This window comes from Ammospiza nelsoni, chromosome 8, assembly GCF_027579445.1.
Source record: "Ammospiza nelsoni isolate bAmmNel1 chromosome 8, bAmmNel1.pri, whole genome shotgun sequence".
Taxonomy (NCBI): domain Eukaryota; kingdom Metazoa; phylum Chordata; class Aves; order Passeriformes; family Passerellidae; genus Ammospiza; species Ammospiza nelsoni.
Genome location: NC_080640.1, coordinates 3,523,583 through 3,549,510, shown reverse-complemented (window position 1 = coordinate 3,549,510; position 25,928 = coordinate 3,523,583). Strand labels below are relative to the sequence as shown.

The 25,928-nt window shown below is 50.5% G+C and overlaps 1 protein-coding gene across 3 annotated transcripts in view; it reads right to left on the bottom strand.

The window, feature by feature from the left end:
• FAM53B (family with sequence similarity 53 member B) overlaps positions 1 to 24,664 on the bottom strand; it is a 45,909-nt gene extending 21,245 nt beyond the window's left edge. The window contains exons 1-4 of one of the 3 annotated variants that reach the window (XM_059477183.1): positions 24,564 to 24,621; positions 13,471 to 13,652; positions 7,483 to 7,707; positions 4,369 to 4,420 (exon numbers count right to left, since the gene is read on the bottom strand). In XM_059477183.1, coding sequence (XP_059333166.1) covers positions 4,369 to 4,420; positions 7,483 to 7,551 — 121 coding nt within the window. In that variant the 5' untranslated portion in view covers positions 7,552 to 7,707; positions 13,471 to 13,652; positions 24,564 to 24,621. Of the gene's footprint in view, positions 1 to 4,368; positions 4,440 to 7,482; positions 7,708 to 13,470; positions 13,653 to 24,563 lie in introns of those variants that run through there. The other 2 variants (XM_059477184.1, XM_059477185.1) reach the window with 2 other exon arrangements.
• Between the last annotated feature and the right edge of the window lie 1,264 nt (positions 24,665 to 25,928).

Genomic DNA, 25,928 nt, shown 5'->3' with positions numbered 1-25,928 from the left:
CCTCAGCCTGGTTTACCCTGAGGCAGCAATTTGTTCCAGGATAAAACCCACCATGACAGCCCTTGGTCTGCAACTGAACTGCCTGGCTGGAAAACTCTCCTTTGCCTGTTGGAGAACAAAGGGACAACCAGAGCACGCTGCAAGTGCAGCCTGAGGGGCTCTTGCCCTGCTTAAACAGGTCCTTCTTGGCCGTTGGTGTCCCTGGATGAAACAGCATCTTACTTCTGGATTTTGACTCAGAACTGCAAAGATAAACATTGATATCTCAACAAAACCCAGCTGTTCTCTCACAAAATCTTCCCCACATCAAACAAACCCTCATGGTGCTCATGGACTGGAGTCGCAGCCCAAAACTGGGGACATGAGTGTTGTTCTCCATCCTTGAGAGCTCTGCACTGCTCCACAGAGAACAGGATCCACCCTCAGAGCACCACAGCCAAGTTGCCAAAGGCTGAGCTCCAGGAGCACCCACAGACACATCAGGCAATTCAGTGATGGTCCTGGGCTTTTCAAATGACTGCTGTACCCCTCTGGTGACACAGAGTAAATTTTACTGGCCACCCATAACCACAGAGAAGGGTGTAAAACCAAAACGCTGACACAACTTTAACTACAGCGACACAAATGTGCTGCTATAATATTTTTACAGTTCCTTTTTATACATAATGCATGATCCTTCTGCTCAAGTTTCCTCTACGTTCTTTTCCCATGAAATAATTTACATTAATACATAATTTATTATGGCAACTTGTAAAGCAATTAGAGGTTTCAATCAATTTTTCTTATCCTTTTTGGCAGATAGATTCTGTTTGGAACCTAACCCAAACATTTGTCTGGGCACAGGTGCACATCCAATTCCCTTTTTTTCCATGTTGTTCAAGTGGAATTTTGGTCTCACAGTTCCTGTGCACAGAGGAAAAGGGAGCCTGCATTTTCCACTGCCGCCTGTTTATGTTCAGGAGATAATTTCTAAGTGTGGGACACATTTAATGGTTGTAATTAGCTGATGGCAGTCCCAGGGAGCTTTCCTAGTGCAGAAATAAGATCAAAATATGATGGGCAGAGCTGTGCTTCAACGGGAAATGAAAACAACAGCCTCAAAATCGGCTCTGGAGATTAAACACACCTGTGGGCTCCTTGTGCCAACAGCCTGCATGGGGGAGGGAAATCCCAACCTTGACAGTGAAACCTGCCCAGCTATTCAGTGGGGTCCTCTGGAGAGGTGTCCCTGATAAACCTCACCAGAACACCCCCAGCAGCTTTTTCTCTCTGCAGGGTGACTGTGTTTGAATGTGCACCATTATTGGCCTTTCCAAACAATACCCAAAATCCAGAAAGCCCTGGTTCAGAGAGAGGAGGCATGCAAGCCTGGCAGGTGCTTTCAGGATGCATTCAAGGGCCATCACCCCCATGGTTCAAGGTTGGACTTGATGATCTTAGAGGTCTTTTCCAACCTTCATGATTCCATGAGCTGGCTTTTCTCCTGGTTTCTTGGCTCTCCTCTGTCACCCAAGGATGGTGAAAAGCCACTTCCAAGAAAGAGCTGTGCAACAGTGAGCCCAAGGCTGCAGCCCTGCCCTGGCATGCTCAGAACAATGATGCTGCCAAACGTGGTGGAGGAGTGATGTGAGAGTGCCAAAGGACAGAAAAACTGACCTGAGTGCCCCATCCCTCACCCTGCTCTGCTGCAGCACCCTAGGAGGGCAAACTCTGAGAGCCCTCCAAGGGAAAATGGAAATGATGCTCTTTGAAAAGAGCACTTCCCAGAGTGCAGGATCTGTCCCAGTGGCTCAAAGCCATCCTCCTCCTCCTCCTGCCTTTTACAATCATGGGATGCTGCATGTGCAAGCACCTTGTCACTGCCTCAATAAAAGCCTGCCTGCAGCTTCCCTCAGAGATAATTTCTTGCTTACACAGAAAACAGGAGATCTCAGCTGTCAGCACACACCTACTGAGCTTCTCTCACTGGGTCAGGTTGGACAGGGCTTGGAGCAACCTGGGGCAGTGGAAGGTGTCCCTGCCATGGCCAGAGGTGGAGTGAAATCATCTTTAGTGTCCCTTCCAACTCAAACCATTCTGGGGTTCTATCACTTTTGACTTCCTGTACTGGAATTTTTCTGTCTTTGGCTGGATAGCAAAAGGCATGGGCAGGGACACCTTCCACTATCCCAGGTTGTTCCAAGCCCCATCCAACCTGATTTTGAACATTTCCAGGGATGGGGCATCCACAGCTGCTCTGGGCAGCCTGTGCCAGGCCCTCACCACCCTAATGCCACAATTTTCCAATATGCCACCTTTTTCTAGCACAGATATTTTCACTGGGGACCTGCCATGGGGACTGCTGAGGAAGGAAAAGGGAAAAAAAGGAGGGAAAAAAAGCAAACCAACAAACTATCCGTCAACAGGACAATTCTTATACTACTGGGTGTTTCAAGGACCCATCAAGGAGAAGAGAAAGCAGCAGCTGTTGTATTTATTGTTTTAGGTACTTCACCTTTAATCTTCCTCCAGGCAAAGGGCTATATAGAGATAAAACCCAATCTTTTCAGTAATATTATCATTTCACTGGCAGAAATATTTCTCACAAATCTAAAAGCCAAAAGATTATTTAGGTCACCCTGAGAATGGGACCTAACCATGCATCATCCAACATATCAGGTCTTTAAGAGTGTTTACTCAATACACTGAGTTTGGTTACAATCTATAATCCATTTTCAGATTCTTGCAGTGTTTGGTACGTTACAAGAGAAGCTCCAGGGTTTGGATGATGCTCTCCCTGGCAGAGGCTGACCTTCCCTCTGCCCTGCTGCCCCATGGCCATAGGGTCCAGAAATAAACTGCCTTTCTGCCCAAAGCTGCCCTCATCCCAGAGGTATCAGAAAGATTATTTTCTAAGATTCTCTTTTGTCTAAAACCCCCCAAAAAATCAGCCAACTTCCCTCCAAACCTTCCACACAGGTAGGACTGTGAGTCTTTGCCTCGTGTTGTCAGTGCTACCAGTCCAAACTTCACTGTGTTTATTTATCTCAGTGCTATCCATCATCAACAGGGACTTGGCCCTTTGGACTAAAATATTCCCCAAGTTTTGCATTTTGATAGCAATTTATTTAAAAAGTCAATCGAGTTTTCATCCTGGATTAGTCTGTGATTTTGGCCTGCATTTGTGGACAAGAACTCTCAGGGAAAATAACTAAAATGAAACCCAAGCCAAGCAATGCCCTCACAGGAGGGAAGGATGGGCTCCTCTTGACTGGGCATGACAGGGCCCACAGCAGGGCAAGCTGAGGTCAAGGAGATGACATTCAGTTCCCTCAGGAGGAGGATAATTTGGCAGAAGGCTCTGAAAAAGCTCTTAAAGACAGGCTGCTCCTCAATTAGGCAGAGACTCTGTATCTGCTGAAGAGCCTGCCAGTGCCACAGTGCAAGACAAAACCATCTGATTTGGGTTCTTTGTTCCTCACTCGTGTTTGAGAGGCAGGGGAGAGGCAAGGGGCTGTCTCTATCCCTTCTTGACTTTGATTTTCATCTCAAAAACCCCACAAATGCTGTCCATCTCCCCAGACTGCCAATGGCTGGAGCTATCAGAGAGTTTGGGGGACATCTCCTGTCAGTGCATGTGCTCTCATTAACACTAATGAGAGCTGTGTCCATGAGCAACAGGGGCAGCCTCTTTGTCTGTGGAGGACTGGCTCTCACAGCAAGGAGCTTGGCTCAAACTTGACCTACAATTTTAATTGGGTTTTGAGGCCTGGCCCAGGGGTTGGCTCCCTGCTAGGAAGGCCAAAGAGAAGAGCACAGCAGCACATCCTCTGGCACTATCAGTGTTTCAGCATCATCAGCCAAGGCGCCAACCCTTCATCCATTTTGGTGGCTGTTCAGCATAAAAACTGACAGCAAGCTCTGACATAAAAGGTGTCAAACATATTATATCATGTTTCCTGTCAGCAGCAAAAATGAGACATTTTCCTTATTGTTTGAGGCCTGTCCAACCACTTGGTGCCAGGTGGTAGAACATCTCAGTGATAATGCTGTCATTTATTGCTTGCATCATGCAAACAGTCAAGAGCCAGAGTCTTGGGCTGGATACTCAAACACAACCTCAGACCCCAAATGTTTATAATCTCAGCTGTAAGAGTAGCTCTAAAAACAAGCAGATGTATCAAAGGGGAGGTGAAAGGAGATAAACAATTCACACAGCAACGGCAACAGGGCACAAAAAGTACCTCTGGCGAGGAGAGGGGCACAGGTGTGGTGGGGTGGGCTGCAGGGGAGTGGTTTTGGAGGCATCCAAAAGTCAGGACATCTTCCCACCCACCACTGTGAGGAAGCAGGAGCAGAGGAAACACAGAGAGAAGTTCCTGTACTTACCCATCACGCCACAGGAGAACAGGGTAGGTCCTTGACTCATCTTTGGAGTGTGCTGCAAACAACCAGAAAAGCTATTCACTGCTCACAGACCCAACCTGGGCACCAAACACCATCCTACAGCCTGGGCAAAACCTTCCATGGCCCTGTTCCAGCAGGGACCAGGGCACAGACACAGCCACCTTTCCTCAAGGAAATCAACTTTAATGAAACTCTGTGCAGAGACCTTTTCAAGGCCTCAGCTTGCAAATCAAGGGTCCTGCAGCCAGCCCTTACCTCAGGGAAGAGCTGCAGTGAGGTCCCAAAACTCTGGAGAAACTAAAATGGGAGCTGCAATTCAGTGGGAATCCTGGACTGGGCAAGAAAGGAGCAAAAGTGGTATCTTGAGCCTCATCCAAGCCCATTAAGGTACAAAGCAGCTATTTAGCTTTTTCAAGCATTTAATGTGTTTCTAAGGCAAGGTATCCTCACCTCAGCACTTCTGGGGAGTCTGCACTCAGATTGTGCTGATTTGCACTAAAAATAGGGGGAAATGCCACTGCATGGGTGCAACATAATCCTGGTTGTTTTTCACACTCTTTTTTTTTTTTTTCCCCAAGAATTTTCCCCTTGACAGCATAAGAAGCACCATCAGACTTCTAAAAATGAGCATAGATGGGTTCACATGTAATAAATCAATATGTTACCCACAGCTGCATGCCATTCCAGCTATGCCTGCAAAAACACACTTTCATACTAATTGTTCTTTTATTATCCCTAAAAATATCCATGTTCTGGCTTCTGAAGTGTCTATCCTGGCCACACCATCCCATCTGACTGGGGCTTTACATCATCTGAGGGAAGCACCAGCACAGCCCCCACGTCCATCTGCACTGCCATAATTGTGTTTTATCTGGCATTAGGCCACTGCACTCACACCTTCCCTCCTGATCCACGTTTCATACGTTGCCTGCTCGCATAAATATGGAATCTCACAATGGTTTGGGTTGGAAAGGACTTAAAGACATCCAGTTCCACCTGGAAAGGGACACTTTCCATGTGTCCAGGTTGCTCCAAGCCCCATCTAAGCTGGCCTTGGACACTTTTAGGGACGGAGCAGCCAAAATTTCTCTGTGCCAGAATCTCCAGTGCATCATGAGGACCGGATTAATAATAATAATAATAATAATAATAATAATAATAATAATAATAATAATAATAATAATAATAATAATAATAATAATAATAATGTTGTACTACATGATGGCACCTGAACAATCCAATAAAGGCTCCCACTTCCTATACAGAATGCTGGAAATACTGAGTGTAGAGGGGTAGGGAGGCATGAAACAATACAGGGTGAGGATGTGGAGAAGGTAAATAAGGGTCAGTCACCTCTGGGGCATGTGCCACTCTTCTGGGTGAAGTGAGGATATCTCCATCTGTCAAGCCCCACCTTGTGACCCATCAGCAGAATTAATCAGGAGGCAGAGAGGACAGGCAGCTGTCTCCAAGGAGCAGCCAAAGTGGAGCAGAGATGGAATTGGGACAAGCCCCAGAGAAGGCAGGGGCTGTGCCAGTGCACATCTGTGTGCCAGCCCCAGAGAGCAGGCACTGCCTGTAAGGCAGGAGGGAGAGGAGCCTGACATATGTCCCATATTGAGTATAATTACCATTTTGTAAGAATTTTCATACCAAATTGGGAGCTGAACCAAAGGAGCCCACTGGCTGTTGGCAGCAGACACTGCCCCAGTGCTCAGACATTGATTTCCTTTGGGTTTCACTTTTTGGCCTTCCCCATGAAGTCAACAGAAAAACTCTTGCTTTCTTCAGTGGATCAGCCTTCTTGTGATTGTCTGCCCCAATTTAACAATCCAGGCAACCCAGCAATTCCCCTTGTGTACCCAGGACTGTCCTGCACTCCTCACCCAGCCCCGGAGCTCGGGAAGCACTGGGCAAACACACGAGGGCAAAGTTTTGTGTTACAGCTCTGCATCTCTACCACCAGACACCCTGAGCACCCAGCCCTTCTCTGAAGAGTACAAGAAATTACCCTCATCTGCCTCTCCGGAGCCAGCTCCCTTTCACCTGCCCCACACACTGCCCAGGGCACAGCTGGCATTGAAAGTTCAGGCTTCCCCCTTCCCACCCTGAGCAGCAGCCATGGGAGGTGCTGCCTTCCCACAGGAGCTAGCACTACAGCAAGGGTATTTCTTAATGTATCAATACCCTTCCCAGATTTCACCCTTTTAAGGCAGTATTCTCCACTGCCTCTGGCTTGCTCACCTTCTCCTCTGCCTTCCCCTGCCAGGGCAGCCTGCCTTCACCCCAGCACAGTGTGTTCTCTGCCTGGGGAGCCCAGCTGGACACTCTGTCATCCTCAGCAAACTCAGGCATTTCTATTTCTTAAATGTTCAGAATGCCCATTTATGGCTCATCCTGCCAGATGCTTCCTGCACACCCTTATCTGAGACTCTCAGAGCCTTTGGGCCAGTTTCTCCTCAGACCATGCTCATCTCTCCAGGAGAACAGGGGGGCAGATGGCCACAACCAGCCTTGCTCTGACGGCTCTCCATCACCCTGCACCTCCTCGTTTGCTCTGACCCTGCCTCCAGCCCTGTTGCCCCTTATTTTCCCCTACAACAGGTACACTCAGCCCTCACAGCATCCCTCAGTTTGTTTGCCACCTCTCATTTGCTTTATTTGTTGCTGCCTGCTCATTCAGCATGGTGGATTTGCACCTCTCCAGGCTCCCAGTGAAATTAAGTACCACAGCACTGCCCTTTGCCATCTCCCACTTAATCCTGCTTCCCTCTTGCTCATCCTCCTATTAATGATCAGCATCTGTTCTCTGTCGGTGAAGCAACTTCTCACCTGTGTTATTCACAGCACTGATTTCATTTTTTCTTTGTGCTGTTTATCCCCTTTGGTGCTTACTGAAATCCACATATGCAAAAGCCACAGCACTCCAATCATTTACTAATCACCTGCTCCTTGGATATTAATGAACCTTTGTAGAAATCAGCACTACAAACCACCTAAAGACCCATCCCTGCAGGAAAGAAAAGCTTTATTACAAAGCTACAGCACAGTTCGTGGCAGTGAAAGAGTTCTGAGCAGAGATTTCACAAAGCTTACCAGCTCAGTCCCGCATGTTACGGAGTCAGCACCTTTGTTTTCCCGAGTTTTGGTTAAGATCATCACCATGGTAATGCAGTCCTGCCTCCATCAGGGTCCAGGCAAAGGGGGCTGGCAGCTGGGGCTGGCAAAGCTCCTCTGTCAGTCCATGATCCCCCAGGAGAGGCTGGGCCCTGCCAGCTCCTCGGGGATGTGCAGGGACAGCCTCGGGGTGGGGAAAGCTCCCTGCACAAAGAGAGAGACAGGAACAGCTTGAGGGGGGTGGATGCACTGGGCAAGGGGCAAGCACTGCCCAGAAAACACCCTGATGGTGGCTGCTTGAGGGGTGTGCTTATTTTAGGATCATAAGCATTGTGGATGTCCCTCTGCTCCCCACCAGCACAGGATGGGGCACTCACAGGAGCTGTTGGAAGCACACAAGGTACACAAGGTCATCCACAGGGACACAAGTATTGCAGCCAAATTAATAAAGTTTCCTCTGAATTCTCCATTTGAACAGGGGACTGGCATCCCCCATACTGAAGATACAAAGATTGAAAGAAGAGCTCATTAGAGCTCCAGGGTTGATCCCCCAGAAACCCTTTGCCCCCAGACCAGCTGGGAGCAGATGTCCAACAGGAAAAGCCTCTCCAGCATCATTATGGCTGTGAAATCCCCTGGATGCACCTATCTCACCAGTCACTCCATGATTCCCAATCTGTGGAGAGCCCTTTAGGGAGAAACACCAGGCAAAGAGTTTCCTGCAAGGGAGGAGGGACAGCTCCTTGCCCTGAAACCCTAAGGGCCACACCATGCCTCTTGATCTCCAACTATTTCTTAGGTAGCTTTAGGAAACTTTTACAACAAGGAGGCTCTTGAAATGAAAACTGCAAGCCAGCTCTGACCATGAGCCCTGCTGGCATCCTCCCCAGCAGATTTATTCCCTTGTAAAGCAGACAGATTGCAACTGAAATCTGATTACTGAAATCAGCATTTTCCCCAAATCACTCCCCTAATCCTGTTTCTCTATTTTGCTGCTTTGCTCGTTAATGCAAACAACCAAAGTCACCATTTGCACAATCCAAAGAGCACAAAACACTGATCTGGTACCATCCAGTCAAAGCCAATTGTGATGTTTAAGGATGATAGATGAAAATATTCCACTAGGTATTAACCCTTATGCTGAACTGATATGGCTGCTCTTCCCAGCTCCTGAATCATCCTGTCCATGTTTACTTGGATTAGAGCTTGCAGTGGTGTTAAGAGTAGCTCATTTAAAGGCCAGCTGGCTGGTAAAGAAAAATCACCTTCTATTATTTTATGAGAACAAAGTTCATCCAGAGTGCAAAGCCAAGATTGGGAATCAATACATTTTCTGAAGATTTACTGTTCTCAAGGGTGCCTGGTCCAGTCTCCAGCTTTCTGTGGGCTATCAATGGAATCATAATTTACAGCTTACTGGTAACTTCATCATAAACCTCTGGGCTGCCCAGTGACCAAGTGAAAACTGTCAGAAAAGTAAACATTTCAGAGTGTCAAAATGACACATAATTTGTGAGCAGGGTTGGATGGGATACTGGGAAGGGATTCTTGGCTGTGAGGGTGGGCAGGCCCTGGCACAGGGTGCCCAGAGCAGCTGTGGCTGCCCCTGGATCCCTGGAGGCGTCAAGGCCAGGCTGGACAGGGCTTGGAGCACCTGGGACAGTGGAAGGTGTTCCTGGCAGGGGGTGGAATGAGATGGTCTTTAAGGTGCATTCTGAACACATTTTGGGTGACTCTGTGATTTTTATCTATGACAACCTCAGCCAGGAGTGCTGGCTGCAGTGACAAACTCTGTGCTGGGAAGACACTGGGGCACCATTGGCACAAAGATCAAACAAGGGTTCAGAGCAGCATGAAAGCAGCCAAGCACCTTCACCAGGTATGATTTCTTCAGGAATAATTGCCCTTCCCTGAGGTGATGGTTAATGCTGCAGCAGCAGACTCGGGTACACACCCAGGCAGGAGCAGCAGCAAGTACAGGCAGAGGCTCCCTGCCCTGGCCAGCATGCAGCACACACCATCACACCTCCCTGCAATTAACACAGCCCTAATGACAGGCAACACAGCAAAGTGCTGCCAAGCTGGCAGCCACCACCACCCTCAAGATTGGGGCTGAGGCACTGCAGGTATCAGTAACTTCAACCAGGCTTGGCTGGGTTTTGGAGCCATCCCCATGGAGAAACTGCAGTAAAAAGGGAAACTTTCCAGTGAAATGTGATCTCTGGCTCCCCATCCTGCCTCCCAGGGCTCCTGACGCACGGCCCTGCCCTGTCACATCCTCTCCATGCAAACAAATGCCATGGGACACAAACTGCAGGGCCAGGATGGACCCTATTGATGCTGAGGAGGAAACCACTGGGTATTTATAGACTGCATGCTTTCACACACACACACACACACACACACACATGGTAATAAAAAGATGCTCTGCAGGGACCATTAATTACTTTAAGAAATGTATTTCCTCATTTGCAATCAGATAAAGGAACTATCTTCATCATGATGTCAAGGTTAAGTTTAGACTCGAGCCACGGCCATTGGGATTGACAAAATCTCCTGAGCTTTATGAAAAGTCCCCAAGAAACTCTAGGGCACAGAAATTCCCAAATTTCAGCAAACCCTGCTTTCTACATGGTTGAAAACACAGACCAAGCAGAAGCCTCATGTGATCTTTGCAGTGGCAGAGGTGGGAAGAGGTTTCTCTCAGAGCTGCTTTCTAGACAGTATCACACCTATGGAGTGTTTGGCTTGGAAAAAAATTAAGTGAAATGGTCCAACTCTCATCCACAGGCTTGAAAGATAAATTCTGAGGAACAAACATGCTCCTTACAAGGCACAAGCACAGCCTTAGAGCTGCTCATGGGGGAAAAACAGCCCTTCCCTGCAGGGGGGGTCTCACACATGACTGGTAACACAGCAGGCTCCAAGCACCACTCAGAGCCATGCCCTGCTCACCTGCTATACTGAACTGCATGGAAAACACCTCAGGATTCAGCAAACTGTCTGCCAGATGCTCTGCCACAGCTGGAGGGAGCCTGAGCAGTGACCAGTGCCACATCCCCATGCAAATGATGAAAAACTTCCCCACAGGAAGGGTTACCAAGCCTGGAGTGCCCATCCCTGGGGGGATTTAAAAGCCCTGGGAGGTGGCACTTGGGGACATGGGTTAGTGGTGGCCTTGCCTGTGCAGGGGAAACAGCTGGGCTCCATGATCTCAGAGGTGTTTTCCAGCCCTACCAACTCCATGATTCCACGGTCTGACCCCCAGAATGCTCCTTTTAGAGACTGAGGATCAGCACCACACAGATTTCCACTTGCTATGGGATCACCACCCCTCTGCACAGAACACATTCAACCCCTGTCCAGCTCAATAATCCATCTCCAGCCACACACACTGACATAAAACCTATTTACAGTGGAAAGGGCACAGGGAACAAGGAGCTGGAGATGTGGTTTGCATACTGATACACCTCACAAGCAGAACAGTGAGAATTCTCTCAGAATATAAATCACCTGCCCCTGCTGAATTTTTAATGCTGATCAAAGTGAGGAAGCCATGACCCAAGCAGGACCCCACTCCCCAGCCCTGTCCCAGCACCATTCCCTGTGCTGTGCTGGAAGAAAAGGGCTGAGCAAGGAGCCACTGGGATTTCTGGAATTTATTCAATGCAGGTTAGACCCACATGTCTGAAGAACCAAAACTAATCCTGTTGGATTTTCTGCTCTTTTCTGACCAAGAGATGGGGCAACTGAGAGGTGTTTTAAAAAAATTTATTCCTATTTCAGTCTCATGAGAAGGGTGAGACAATACAGATGTTATAATTCATGCCATCACAATCAGAAGCTATTTTCTAATTACAATACACTATACTAATTACAATACTACAACTAACTGTAAATCCTACTAGAATACAATTTTTATAATTCTATTTCTCCAAAGTATCTAAATCCTACTACAATACATCTTTTATAGTTCTATTTCTCTAAAGTATATAATATTACCCACAAAGCCATCCTTTGAAACTTGTTTTTAGTTCAATTTTTCTCTTAATGTCTGTCCTATTCTATAGTATCTCTAAGTCAACATTTCTTATCTCAAAGTTTACATACAAATATACACTGTGTAAAATTTGTGTTGAATTTTTAAAATTTTCTACAAATCTATTTCTACATAATCACTCTGGGCCAAACTCTGAGCACGATTCCAGGGCTCCAGCACCATCCCACCCTCACCAGTGACACAGAAATTCCCTCCTCTATGCACACCTTGATTTCTCTGTGCAGTCAGACCAGACTGGTCATCCCCTCCCAAACCCTACAGGAGGCTACAAAGGATTTGGGGGAAAAGCCAAAACTGGTGACTGGAATTGAAAATTGTGGGGTTTAAGGCTTTCTGCAAGCATAACGTGGCAATATTCACCCAAAATAAAAATCATGCCTCTCTCCCCATCCTTCCATTTCTTAGAAGTGATTTGGGCTACACTGAATCTCCTCATGGCACAGCCTGTCTCACCCTCAGGGCTTTGGACAATGCCAAGGAGTACATCTTTAATTTCTTGATTTATTGTGTTATGAATTTGGAAAAAATCCATGAAGTCTATCATTTGCATGTAGTTCAGTCAGGGTTTATTTCCTCACTCAGGCAATAATTTGTCTTTGCAACAGGGCTGAGCAGGCTCAGCTCTGGGCAGTTTGTTCCCCTTGCTTGAGCCTATGCCATTAGAGAATATTGAATTTATTTATGGGGTGAAAACCTCCAATAAATGTGAAAGATGCCATTCAGGGCCCGAGAAGAAATCTTTACACTCTGGAAATGCCCCATGGACTAGTCCTGAGCAAACAGGATCACGAGCCAGCACACGTGGCTTTCAAAGGATGGAATTTCCACGGAGGCAGCGGCTTCAGGATGGTCCCCTGGGACTCTGCCAGGAGCAGAGACTGCCCCAGGATGCCCAGCCTAGGGAGGAGAAAGGCTGCAGCCCTGCTCTGAGCCTGCAGTCTGTTCTTCCTGCTCCACAGGGTGCTGGAAGGACAAACACCATCCAGGACATCATGGCTCTCACAGTGCTCCACTCCTGCCTGGCAAAACCTCCTGCTGCCCCATGCTCCAGGCACTCAGAGACTGCCAGCCAAAGGAAAGGAGCAAGGAAATGCCTTCCCCTGCCTCCTGCTTGCACCCAGCCCAGACTTCTCCAGGGCTAACAAGGCAAGGGCAGGCTTTAATTAGCAAGTAAAGGACTTGCCCGCATGTAACAGCAAAGGGGGAGCAGTGTGTGGGGTGAGGTCCTCCAAGGGTCTGCACAGCCTCAGGAACCATCATCACCTCAGTGCCTGTGAGGAACAGCTTCACACAAGAACACAGGCTCTCACCTGCACAGCCCAGAGCTCACCTGTCCTGCCAGGGCATCCTGGATGGAGCCTGGATGGATAAAACCTTTAAGACCGCAGAACCCTCATGTGAAGCCCAACAAAATGATCACTTAGAACCTTCCAAAAATTGACATTTTCTCCCTGAACTACAGCCACGCTAGGAAATCCATAGCCAGAAGGAGCTCGAGGTCTCCCAGGACAGCACCCATCCCATGGGGCCACGTTAGCAACCAAAACTGCCACGTGCAGCCACCACAGATGGAGCCTGAGATAACCCTCACTACCAGGAACCACAGCCACACCAGGGTCCTGCCCACAGCCATAAAGGAATGAACAAGCAAACAAAACTCTGTTATTTCACCCCATCCCCTGCTCCACGTGCATGGCACTGCCTCAGCCCAACACCTAAGTCACACAAGGCAGAGGGTCTCCTGCACTCCAAGCCCCAAACCACTCATCCAAACACCCCCAAATCTCCAGGGAGAGCCTCAAATCCAAGCTCATGCCCAGATCCACGTGCTTGGGTTGAACCTCAACTGCAGGCAAGCACTCACAAGAAAAGGAATAAGGAATTAAGGAAAATTCCACAGCAACTACCTGGGTAAAAGGTTTATTGCCCCCGTGCTCTTAGGGAACAGGAGTGGCAGGGGAGGGACTCCTGGGCACAGCAGCAGCAGAAGGGCTGAAAGGACAGGGCAGGGGCAGAGGAGCTTTGTCTCAACATCTTTAGCTCGAAGGAAATGGTGCTGGCAGTGACTGTGCCTTTTCCTCCCTGGCAACTGAAAAGGAAAAGAAGAAAGCAAAATTAGTCATTGCAAAACAGCCAGCAGCAAGAGAGGGGTGCAAGCCAGGAGCCCTGGGAAGCAGCAGGACAGGGAATGGCCTCAAACTGAAAGAGAGTAGGCTTGGATTAGATATTAGGAAAAATTCCTCCCTGTGAGGGTGGTGAGGGTCCAGCACAGGGTGCCCAGAGAAGTGGTGGCTGCTCCATCCCTGGAAGTGTGGGCCATGCAGACAGAGCCTACAGCTGATTCCAGTCCCAATGATCACAGAAATTACACATTTTCTTTGAGCAATTTTTGCCTATTCCACTCATTATTCCACTGCTACCTTTGAGCCCTATTTCCATGGAAGAATTGTCCCTGGGAGGGCTGTCCCTGGAGAAGAGCAGCTGAAGCAGCAGCAGCAGCAGTCCAGCCTGCTGGTCCATCTCACCTTTCTGTGGGTTTCCCCCGCCGCCCCAGTTGTGAGATTTATTACAAGAATTTGCAGTGGTCTGTGAGACACTGTGAGTGTTGGCCACGCTCCCAAAAGCTGAGGAATTGCTGAATTGAGAATTGCTTTGGCTGCTTCATCTCAACAAGTAGGGATGCTGAACAAGGCAGCACGGTCTGGGTTTACTTTTAATTACTGCTCAGAGCGTGCTGCTCTAGTAAACAGGCACAAAAACCCAATTCTTGTTCCTTCCTTATATTCTTTTCCAATATAGAGCCTGAGATGTCAGAGCTGAAGCCAGCCCCACCACACTGCTGTTACTGACTCACCTCTCAAGCACAAACAACTTCAAACAGCTCATGAACCCCTCAGAGTACCTGTATCAAACTACCTCCATCTGCTTACAGACACATATTAATGCTCTCAGGGTTAGAACCACTGAATGGTTTGGCTTGGAAGGGACCCTAAATCTCATTCCAAACCCCAGCCATGGACAGGGACAATTTCCATGTGTCCAGGGTGCTCCAAGCCCTGTCCAACCTGGCCTTGGGCACTGCCAGGGATCCAGGGGCAGCCCCAGCTGCTCTGGACACCTGTGCCAGACCCTGCCCACCCTCAGGTAGGGGGATTTTCAGACTTGCTGGCTCCAGAGCTCTCAGGGTCCCTGTGAGAAGCAAATCCTGGAGATGCAAAGCGAGTTCAGAGCTGCAGCACTGACTGTAACACTGCTGCTCATCAGTGACCACTGAAAACCCACCCAGCTGAGGCAGGAGCAGGATCTGGGACATCTCACTGAGTAATTGGGAAGCACTTGCCAAGACCCACAACACCACCATCGCTGTCAGAGCCAATTTGGATGCTGCTTGTAAGTCAGATTTCTCCTTTCTGCAAGGCTGAGATGGCAAACAGGGAGAGGCTGGCAGCCCTTATGGACGTGCCTGGATCTAAAGCAGGAGAACCCTGGATGTATGGATCACCTGCCAGACTCCACGTTATCTTCTACCACCTCCCTTTCATGCATAAATCCTTTAAGACTGCAGAACCCTCGTGTGAAGCCAAACAAAATGATCACTTAGAACAGTCCAAAAATTGAAATTTTCTCCCTGAACTCAGCAGGCAGAATGAAAAGAATTTCAGTGGATGGTGTCTGTGCCCACACAGAGTCACACACGTGCCTGCTGTCACCTGCACACCCCACACTGTTTGCATTGGACCAAAGTACTTTGGCTCTTGGGCAGGCTCTGGGGGTTCATTCCTCAGCTGAGAAATGGCTTTCAAAGAGCTCCTGAAAGACAAACCTGGAGCCTTTATTAATCCTCCTAGCAACTCAAAGGCACTTTCCCTGCTGTCTGTCCACCCATTGCCACCAACACCAAGGGAAGGGACAGTGCAGGGAGGGAAGGAGCCCTCCGGGGCCAGGAAACCTTTGCCCACACTGCCACTTCCATGTCCCCATAATTTTCCAAGCCCTGCACCTTCCATAAATCTCTTTAGGGCAGGAGCAGCCAAACATCTGTGGGTTGTCTGAACGAGGGGGAATTTGGCAGACTGAGGAGCAAACTCGCCTCGCCCCGCAGCCTTCGCAGCCTTGTTTTCCTTGGGTTCATCAAATACACAACAATCTGCTACCAGAAGATGCTTCCTACGTGCAGGGGCTGCCAAGAAGCTGGAATGATGGCTCTGGTGGAGATGGGGGAATGTGTGATGAGCACAGTTCTTGGTGCAGCAGGGCAAGGAGAGGATGGGCTGAACCCACCCTGCCTCCCCCAGCAACTACCCGCCATGTGGCAAAGGTGATCTCTGGTGTCAGAGCCATCCTGCAGCTGATTTTGGGTAAATTCGAGGGGGACAGAGCAGAAAGAGTGTGGGACAAGCAGGAGATGCCAACCGGGGATGTCATCCTGCAGCATCATCCCAACTGGGCTGCATCCAGATGGAGGCACCAGGCTCTGCCAGGCTGAGCGGAGCCCTGGGCAAGGGGCACCCCTGATCCTGAGGAAACTGGGGGTTCCCACTGCTGCTGGGCCCAGGCATGCAGGGAAGGCTCTGCCAACACCAGGCACAGGCAGACTGGGCTGCTGCTGTGATGGGGAGCAGCACTGGAGGCTCTGCCTGCCCTCAAAGGGAGTCTTTGGCTACGAGGGAGAAGTCAAAGCAAACACCCACTCACGGTGTTTACCTGCCTAAATCAAAGCCAAAGCAGCTCTGAAACGTGCCCAACAGCATTTCCACAGAGTCATTCATGGAGAGCTTGGACTTGGCTTTTAGCTGGTGTTTTTAATATCCAGGGAGACGCTCGCGAGGCTGGGATAATACGGAATCTGTTGCTGTAACGCTCAGGGCTCCTGAGAGGTGTCAGCAGCACGTAGAGCCCAAACCTTCTGCAGGTTTGGCTCCATCAGGGGTCCCTGAGGGCCAGCACTGAGATGTTTCCCATGGGGAACAGCTCCAGCAAGCCTGAGGTACCAACCTGGCTGCCCCAAGCCCTGTCCAACCCGGCCTTGGACACTTCCAGGGATCCAGGGGCAGCCACAGCTGATCTAGGCTTTAATGTTTTTCTGAGCTAACAGACAGTCTACAAACCCAAAAATGGATATTTCCAATGCTTTCTGTATCTTTATAATTACAATGGCTCTTCAGCTTTGGCACACAAGGTGCCCACCAGGGGACTGCCCAGCCAGAGAAGTAATGCCCACAGAGGATTCCCACAGAGCAGGGCAGGATGAGCTGCACTGCAGCTTAGCAGCCATAAAAGCCCAGATTCTGCAGCCCATTTTGGAGGTGAGGAAAATTTTTTAAAAGTAATGGAAATGCAAACAGCCCCTGGTTTTATTTGGGCTGGCAGCAACACAGTTCTGCCCTTCACTCCTCGAGCTCAGTTATGACACCGTGAATACACAGCAATAAAGGGGGAAAAGAAAGTAAAAATCTGCATTTTCCACCCTATCTCTGGATAGTCTCCAAGCATCCCTCTTTCTCTTACACCATGGGTGAAAATCAGGAGAGAAACAGATTCCCTTGTGCCACAGAAAGGGGAAGCCCAAAGAACAGATGGCTGGCCCCAGCACCAGCATGGTGTGAAGCACAAAGGCCACTCCTGAAACAGCATCCCGAGGAGAACTGACCTAAATGCTGCATCCCACCCCTGCTCCAAAGCTGCCAGGAAGGGAACCAAGCCAGGTATTCTGTCAGTGCACAAACATGAATGATTGCCCAGGACAAATAGGGCAGCAAAAATGTCCACCTTCATCACATGGGAAAAACATGTATCAACTTGCAACCCTAATGAGCGAAGGGATTAATGAATCCTGGAATTTGTAAATCATTATGAAGTGCCTAAAATAAGGCCAGCTCCTTAAATGAATGAGACTGCTAGTTAAACAGCAGGTTGTGTTAGAAAACAAGATACAGGGGATTTTATGGATGTTAAGGACAATAAGAAGTCTCGCTGACAAAAACAGAAAGAATGGTGGAATCATTAAAGGAAGAAATAGACAATATAAACATTACTGTCCGGAGCAGAAAGGAAAACAACACAGTCACATTTGTCAGGAGTAACCTGGGATGATATTAAACAGCAGGCACTAAATATAGATCCTCCTTAAACAACAGCTCCAAATAAATTTACACCTTCAGCTTTGTAAGATCATGCCAAAAAGCCCTCTGAGCCATCAGCAGGGATGGTCCCTGAGCACAGCACAACCAGCCTGGTAAATGTGGGGAGTGAGACCTCAGGCACAGCAAGGCTCTGGTTTCAGTGCAAGGTCAGGGAGTCAGGAATCACAATTACAGCACCAAGCAAAGAGCTCTCCCCTCACCTGGAGCCTTTGTGCAGGTGAAAGGGAGCACTGGTGTAAAACAGCTCATTAAAGTGCACAGGAGTTGGTGACAGCACTGATAACCCCTTACTGGCACATCCCAAACAGAGCTGCAGGTCACTGGTGACACTGGCTGCAGCACAAACTGCACTGCCACCCTATGCCATGCAATATTTCTGGCAGTAATTGGGAAGGAAACAGGAAAACCAGTGCTCTGCAAGTGATGAGACCAGCAAAGTGCTAAATACAGAGAACAGCATGGTTGCACAGAACAGAGAGGAGCAACCAGCACAGTTGATGACAGAGATGTTAAGATGTTAAGATACCTCCCAAAAAACTAAATTGCTTAAGAGCCACTCACCCCAAAGGCAGGAGCACGAGCCCAGGCCCCTGCATGGTGCAGCAGGTTCCCCAGGCATGCAGGGATATGTCCACTGGACAAATCTGGGGTCTCCAGGAGGAGAAGGGATGGCACAGCCTCTGTGCTCTGCTTTCCATGGAGCCTCCCCCCAACTCTCACCAAGGTCTGGGGGGACTCCAGGGGTAACTGGGGGCCTCAAGGCTCAGGTACAGCACAAGACAGGGGGAACAGGGAGTGGTAACTGCTGAGGAGGACCTGGCTGCCCCAGAGAGGGCAGGAGAAGCTGAGCAGGTCCCTCAGCCCAGCAGTGGGACACCTCCCAGCACAGCAGGAAGATGGAGCTAGGCAGATCCAGAGCAAGGGCAAAGTGCAATTCTTTCCTGAGCAGCACAGCCAATAATCATTGCAATAAACTACAGCATCACAAATGGCTGCATGGGGACCTCAGCCAGTGCTACAGCTTTATCTCTGCACTGGGGGGCCTGTCTGAAAAACACTGAATCACAGAATCATTAGGTTGGAAAGACATTTAAGATCACCGAGTCGGTGCTGTAACAAACTAAACTCAGAAAATTACTAGAAATGGTGATCCACAGAGCAGTCCCACGTCCCAGGGTGGGATGTGCAGGGGTCAGGAGGGTGGGCTGACACAGCAGCTCCTCCTCAGGCTGCCCTGGCTCCTGTCCAGCTCCTCCTGAAGCTGCCACCTTTCAGGTGTATCATGGGCTTCACAAGACAGGCACAGGGAGGGCATAGGCAGCACAGCCCACCACACTGCAGGGATGGAACTTTTATTTAAATTAAGTTTCAAATATTTACATCTGAAACCACCACAGGAAAAATAATTTCTACCAACAACACAAACCACGCACAACCGAAAATGTGGGTGAGAGTTTCTAAATGAAACGTTTCCATTTTGGCAATGTACATCTTCATTCAGAATGCTTTCACTCTGAGAAGTACCATCCATTGCACTGCATCTCATTTATAGAACAACTGACAATCCAATAATCACAGAATGGCCTGGACTGGAAGGGACCTGAAAGAGCATCTCATTCTAACCCCTGCCATGGCCAGGGACAAATTCCACCATCCCAGGGTGCCCCAAGCCCTGTCCAGCCTGGCCTTGGGCACTTCCAGAGATCCAGGGGCAGCCACAGCTTCTCTAGGCTTTACTGTTTTTCTGAGCTAACAGAGAGTCTACAAACCCAAAAATGGATATTTCCAATGCTTTCTGTATCTTTATAATTATAGTGGCTCTTCAGCTTTGGCACACAATTGTAGCTTTTGGCACCTAGTTCATAATATTAAAGCTTGTCCTTTCGAAAATATTATACAATATTCATTTGTACCAGCTGGGACAGAAAAAACCCCAAAGCACTTGGTAACTGGGATAATAATATATACACTTGAAGTAATTTCATAGCATTGACAACTACTGCCCAGCACACCACAAGGCTGCTCTCAGTAAGGTTAAGGCAGTCACAGAAAATCACAATTATTGTGAATTTCTCATATCACTTGCAATGAGAAATGGCCATCTCCACCTGGCCTAGCTGTGCTGCCAGGCTGTCCTAAGCAGAGAAGACCAGTTTTCTGTATTAATTCATTTTCCTTATAATTAACACTTCTCATTGATGCAGAACAGTGATGTTGGCACTTTCACAGCTGGGGCAGATGAGCACGAAGCTTGTGTGGGGTCACTGCAAGAGAAAGGACAAAAAAAATACCTTAAAGGCAAGTAAGTAACACACTCTAACTCATGCCCTTGGCTTTAGGAGCAGGATGAGGGGTGAGTCTGTGGACCCCCTGGCCCAGACCAGTCACTGAGAGCAAATCCAGTCGCTGATGCACCTGGGCAGCCGCATCCTCCTGCACCACCATTCCACAACCATCCAAGGAACCCCTGCTCCTTCTGTCAGGGGCTGGTTCTGAGCAGAGAGAGGGAGAGCAGCTTTTCCAGCTGCTGGATCAGAGCTTGCCAGATCCCATTTTTATACAAACCCTAGGAGAGGTAAGGATTTGTGAGCACAAAAGTCAAACTCCTCTTTCAGCACGGCCCCGTACCTACCGCACAGGCAGCCCCCAGCCCTGGCTGCTGAAAGCAAAAGCCATGGCCAGCAGCCACAAATCCAAGGAATGATGTGGCCCAGGGGATGCCTCAAATGGACTACAGAGGAGTGACACCAATGATGCTGCTATATTTAATCCTCTAAAAGCAAAAACCATGACCAAGTCTCCCTTGGGCACACTTTTAGGGGGGAGGTACAGAAACTCAACGCACCAGAACAGATTTTTTACACTCACTCAACCAGTTCTTAAAATATTACTCAAATGAAGTGATTACTGAGCCAAACTGGTCTGGTACTTCCCACCCATCCATGCAGGGATCCACAGCAAGCAGGGCTGGGAGCAGCCACAGGGTTTGGTTCTGCTCCTCCAGGTCAGTCTAGGGCAGTTCACTCCTCCCTGCACTTCAAAGAAACTTCTCAGATACCAAATCTTATTTATCTTACATAACATAAGTCAGATGCATAAGATGCAATATCACACATATCCAATGCCACCGGCTACAAAACTCATGGATAAGCCACCTGAAGCCAGCAGAAATTCTGGCTGGAATTTCACCACACTTGTTAAATTTCAATCCCCAGCTCACCTGTGGATGAGTAAAGACCCCACAGCCTGTACTGAGATGCACCATCCCAGCAGATTTCAGAAACAGGCTCTTGCTTGGGAATTTTTGTCTCCCTAAAGGCAGCCAGCTCAGAAAAGTTTGGAAAAACAAACCAGCCATGGATTTGCTTCCTGTGGCAGAGCCGCGTTCTGCATTGCTGCTCTGCAGGAACAGCTGGGCCATGGGCAGCCAGGCTGCAGCTGCAGGCACAGAGGGTGACCTTGGAGAAATCTTCTTTCACAACCACAACACGGCCACTGCTCGTGGGGAGACCTGTGGGCAGCACCAGAGCTCCAGGGCTCAGGTCCGCCCAATTCCAAGGAATCCTCAGAAGGTCTCAGCCCTGCAGAAAGTGGTGGCACTCATCCCCTGCCATGCTGGGGATCAGGACAGGAGCTCCCCTGGGGGAGCAGCCACAGGCTTCATTCTGGGCAGGCTGGCAGGCACAGAGGAGCAGCACGGTGGAAAATTCCCTCCTCTTGGCCCTCTGAGTTTATATTTAGCTCTCTGAGGAGCAGGCTGTTGTTTTGGTGGTATTTTTGCCCAGCCCTGCAGGGACCCCTGCAAAGGGAGCTGTGGCTGCCCCCACACGCGAGACCCACGGCACTCACAGCCCTCTGCTGCTCGGCAGACCTGCTTTGGTTTGTTTTAGCTCTGTTTCCCCGAGTCAGCAGGCTTGCTTCCTCTTCCTCCTCCTCCCGTTTTGGGAGAGAAAGGAGCAGAAAACGTCAGCCAAGGAGAGAGTTTGCATGAGGAGCTGCAGAGGAGCAACACCCCAGCTCCTCTGCTGCCCTGGTCCCCCATGGCCACGGGAATAAAACTTGTATTTCTGAAAGGATTTTCACTCCAGCAGAGAGTTTTGGTGAGTGCAGATCTGCCACAAAGGCTCTGCCTGCTCTGTGCCTCCCCTGGGATGTGGGAAGGAGACTGGACCCAGCTCTCCAAACAGCTCTGAGCATCTCTGGCACCTCGCCCTGCCCCAGCCCCTTGGTGCAAAGTCTGCCCTGCCACAGATTAATGTTCATTAAGGACAATTTCCCAGCAACATCCTTTGACAAGCCACGTGACACGGGAGGGGGAAGGGAGCAAAACCAAAACCACCCTTTCAGCTTGGGGTGTCCTCTTTTCCATCGAGATTTTACAAGGCAAGTGCAAACCACCTCCATCCTGGCAAATAAAAGTTCTATGCAACATTTTAAGAAAGAAAGAAAAAAGGAGGAAGGGTCTCAGACCACACAGCTGCCATTTGAGAAATCAGAAATTTACCAGCAATAATAAACAGACAAGTGGGATAAAGCTCATTCCCCTCCCCACCCCTCAGGACACAGCCCATGGTGTCAGATCTGCACACAAATACAGGTGTTTTGGCAAAAAGTTGTGTATCTTGTTCTGCCTATACTTTTGCTGAGAATGAAGCAATCCTTTGCTACTACTAGAAAAAAAATATATTGCATATAATTAACCAATGCAGATTTGGGAATTTTTATTGGTATATGTTTGCCTATTTGCATGTGTGCATATTTATACACATGTATTTATTTATACAGGTATCCATAGCTGAAAATTAACCTAGATTGGTGCTGGCTCTGTCCCACAGTCTGCCTGATCTGCATATACAAAAATCTGGATCTCACTCGCACAAATCAATTACCCACCGCACTGATCTGCACAGATTTTCTATGCAAAGTTTTGCATTTACAGCAAAAGGCCATCTGCTTTCTATAACCACTGTGCTTCCTGGACACCTCGGCCCTGTGCAGAGCTGGAAGTCACAGAAGTTTCCCCTCCTCCCTCTCTCCCTCTCTCCTCTGGGTGGAAGCCGGGAGGGAGAAATCTGGAGCCAGGGATGCAGCAGCAAGCCCAGCACGCGTGGCCGTGCTCCACGTGGCTGCGCTGGGCACGGTGGGGAAGAGCAGAGAAGGAAGCAATTCCAGGGCAGGTTGTTTTGGCTGGGTTTCCCCCCCACTTTTGGAAGCAGTGTTTCTCCTGATAAATGCCTCCAGCCCTGATCCTGCCCCCCCCCGAGCAGGGCCGTGCCACAGCTGGTGTGACACACCCACCACCACAAGCATCCTCAGGCTCCCCAGGACTCCCAAAAATGAAGAAGTAAATCAGAAGCTCACTTCAAACCTGCACGAGCCACGAGAGGTATAGACAGAGCAAACCGCTCTGAAATTCAGGCTTTTTACTATCGCTCTAATTAATCTGTTTCGTGACCCACCCCAAATATTTTCTCTAGAAACATTATCTGCACTGTTTTGGGGTTTCTTTATTTCTTTTTCCAGCCCTCAGCCCTTTTTCTAGCCCTGGTAAATGTTTCTGCCCACGATAGAGGCAGGCCAAGGGAATCTGTGCTTTGTGATGGCAGCAGCACCTCCTGTGCTCAGAAATACCCAGCTCTGGGCAGAGATGCTCGCAGCCCTCCGTGTTTTTACTGGATTATCACAAAGCACTGCTACCTCTGCAATTTGCAAGTAGTTTTTAATCTGTCAAAACAGACTTTTAGTATTGCTCGAGGATTCAAAAGGAAAATATGCACATCTGGTTTCAATCGCCAGCCGAAGTTTTGTCTATCAGCCTATTTCATAACAAATTACGCTCACTTTTCACTCCAGAGGATTTCCTAAGGAGGGGATGAGCTGCCAAGGTACACCAGCGTCTGTGGAGACCGCACGGCACCGAGAGGCAGCGGCGCAACTCAGTGACAGGCACCGCGCTGTTACAAACCCTCTCCGTGTCAAGGAAATTTAAATTATCGAGGAAAAGCCCCTTAGCCGTGAAATCTCTGCGTACAGCTGTACGTGAAACCTTCACGTACCTTAGAACCCGATCAACCTGACGTCAGTGAATGGAGAAACAAGACTTACAGGCTTTCCAGGGCAGCCCCCCTATGCCAGGGCGCTGCGCACAGCGAGGCGCTGCCGTGTCCCATCGCAGCAGCGCCGGGGGCTGCAGACCCCCCGGGACCGGCCTGTCCGTCTGTCCGGCTGCCCCGAGCCGCCTCACATGTGCCCGGAGTGAAAGGCGAGGCACGGCACGGTGGGAAGTGTGGCGGGCCCTGGGAGAGCGGGTGCATCTCCGCGGGGATGCTCAGGCGCGGCTCGGCTGAGCCCCCGAACCGGGCAGGGCAGCACCGAGCCCGGCGGGAGCCGAGCTCCAGCCCCCCCGGAGCAGCGCTCTCGGCCCGCAGAAAGGAAAGCACGTGTTGATCCTTTCGCAGGAAATCATTCCAGTGGCAAAGAGGGCTCGGAGCGGGTGAGGACCGCTCGCTGCCCGCTCCCAAACTCCGGCGAGCCGCCCATCCCCGCACGCCGGGCTCAGCATCCCGCACCCCCGCCGCTCCGGACACGCATCCCACCGCCGCACGCTCCCTCCGGGGCCCGGGCGGCTCCTGCGCCGTGCCCCCGCTCACCCCGGGGCGGGGAGAGCCCCGACGGCACAAAGGCGAACATCCCCAGCCCGTTCCGCGGGGATGCGGTGGCGGCGGGGGTACCACCGTCCTAACCCATCCCCTCCGAGCCGCCCCGTGCCCGGGCAGGGCGCACCGCCGCCCTTTGTCCGCTGCCCCCCGTCACCCCCCGGGGCTGCAGGGCCCCGCTGCGCTCCGGGCATCGCTTACCGAGCGCGTCCCGCGGGGGCGGCGGAGCGGCCCGGCCGGGCCGGCTGTGGGCGCCGCTCCCACCGCGCTCCGCTGCCGCCGCCGCCGCCGTGCTGCGGGCGGGGCGGGCGGAGGGAGGGAGCGAGGAGGAGGAGAAGGAGGAGGAGGAGGAGGAGGAGGAGGAGGAGGAGGAGGAGGAAATGTGCTTGTCACTTCCTGAGCGGAGCCAGCGCCGGCAGAGCCCGGCCCGCACCTGCGGAGCGCCCGCCCCGGGGAGCCGCGCACCGGAGCGCTCGCTGCGAGGGGAGGCGGGGGAGACCCTGGGCTGCCGCCCCGAACGGGCATCCCCGGGTTAAACATCGCCAGGAAGAGCGTGTGTGTATGGGGGAAACCCCAAAAATAATGAAAAAGGGGGATTCGGGCGGCGGTGAGGCGCTGCCCGGCGGGAGCCGCGGGTGGAGCCGGCAGCGGCAGCAGCGCCCGCACTCGGCCCCGCAGCCCGGGATGCTGCGGGCGCGGCTCGCCTGGGGCTCCGCCGCCCGTTCGGAGGCCGAGAGTGACTCCTGGTGGCACGGCCGGCCCGGGGAGGAGCAGGACAGCCGGACGCACCAGCAGCTCACTGAAGGGTCCCCGCGAGAAGTAGCGCTGAAGTTTTTGGCACATCACTGATGGACACCATGCGCCCCTGTACCCACCAGGGAATAAAAATCCCTCTCCTTAATTTTTCTCACCCTTTCACAGAATCATTGAATGGTTTGGGTTGGAAAAGACCTTTAAAGATCAAGTAGTTCCACATCCCAGCCATGGGCAGGGATGACTTCCACTGTCCCAGGCTGCTCCAAGCCCCAATGTCCAACCTGGCCTTGGGCACTGCCAGGGATCCAGGGGCAGCCACAGCTGCTCTGGGCACCCTGTGCCAAGGCCTGCCCACCTTCCCAATATCCCATCCAAGCCTGCCTTCTGTCAGTTTGAAGCTGTTCCCCCTTGTCCTGCCCTTGTCCCCCCCTTGTCCCAAGCCCCTCTTCAGTTCCCTTGAACCCCGTTGAGGAAGGAGCCATGAGTCCCCTGCAGTACTAGAGCAACATCTGCTTGGCTTCACGTGGCAATGGCCTTCAGCAGCACAGAGCTCTCAGTGACATTTTCCATCCAGCCAGGCTGCACCACGCACAGCGTGCGGGCTCCTTCCGAGAGCGAGCGTAACGAGCGAACAAGGAAACGACATGACAGCTAAAAGGAAGATTTAGGGCTCATTACAAAACAGAGCCCAAACATTAATCTTAAACATATGCGAGCAGACAACACAGATGCCATCAGGAATGAATCTGGGGCTGAATTTCATCCACCCAGCTGGATGGCCGGGCACAGGGCTGGGGATGGCATGCAGGG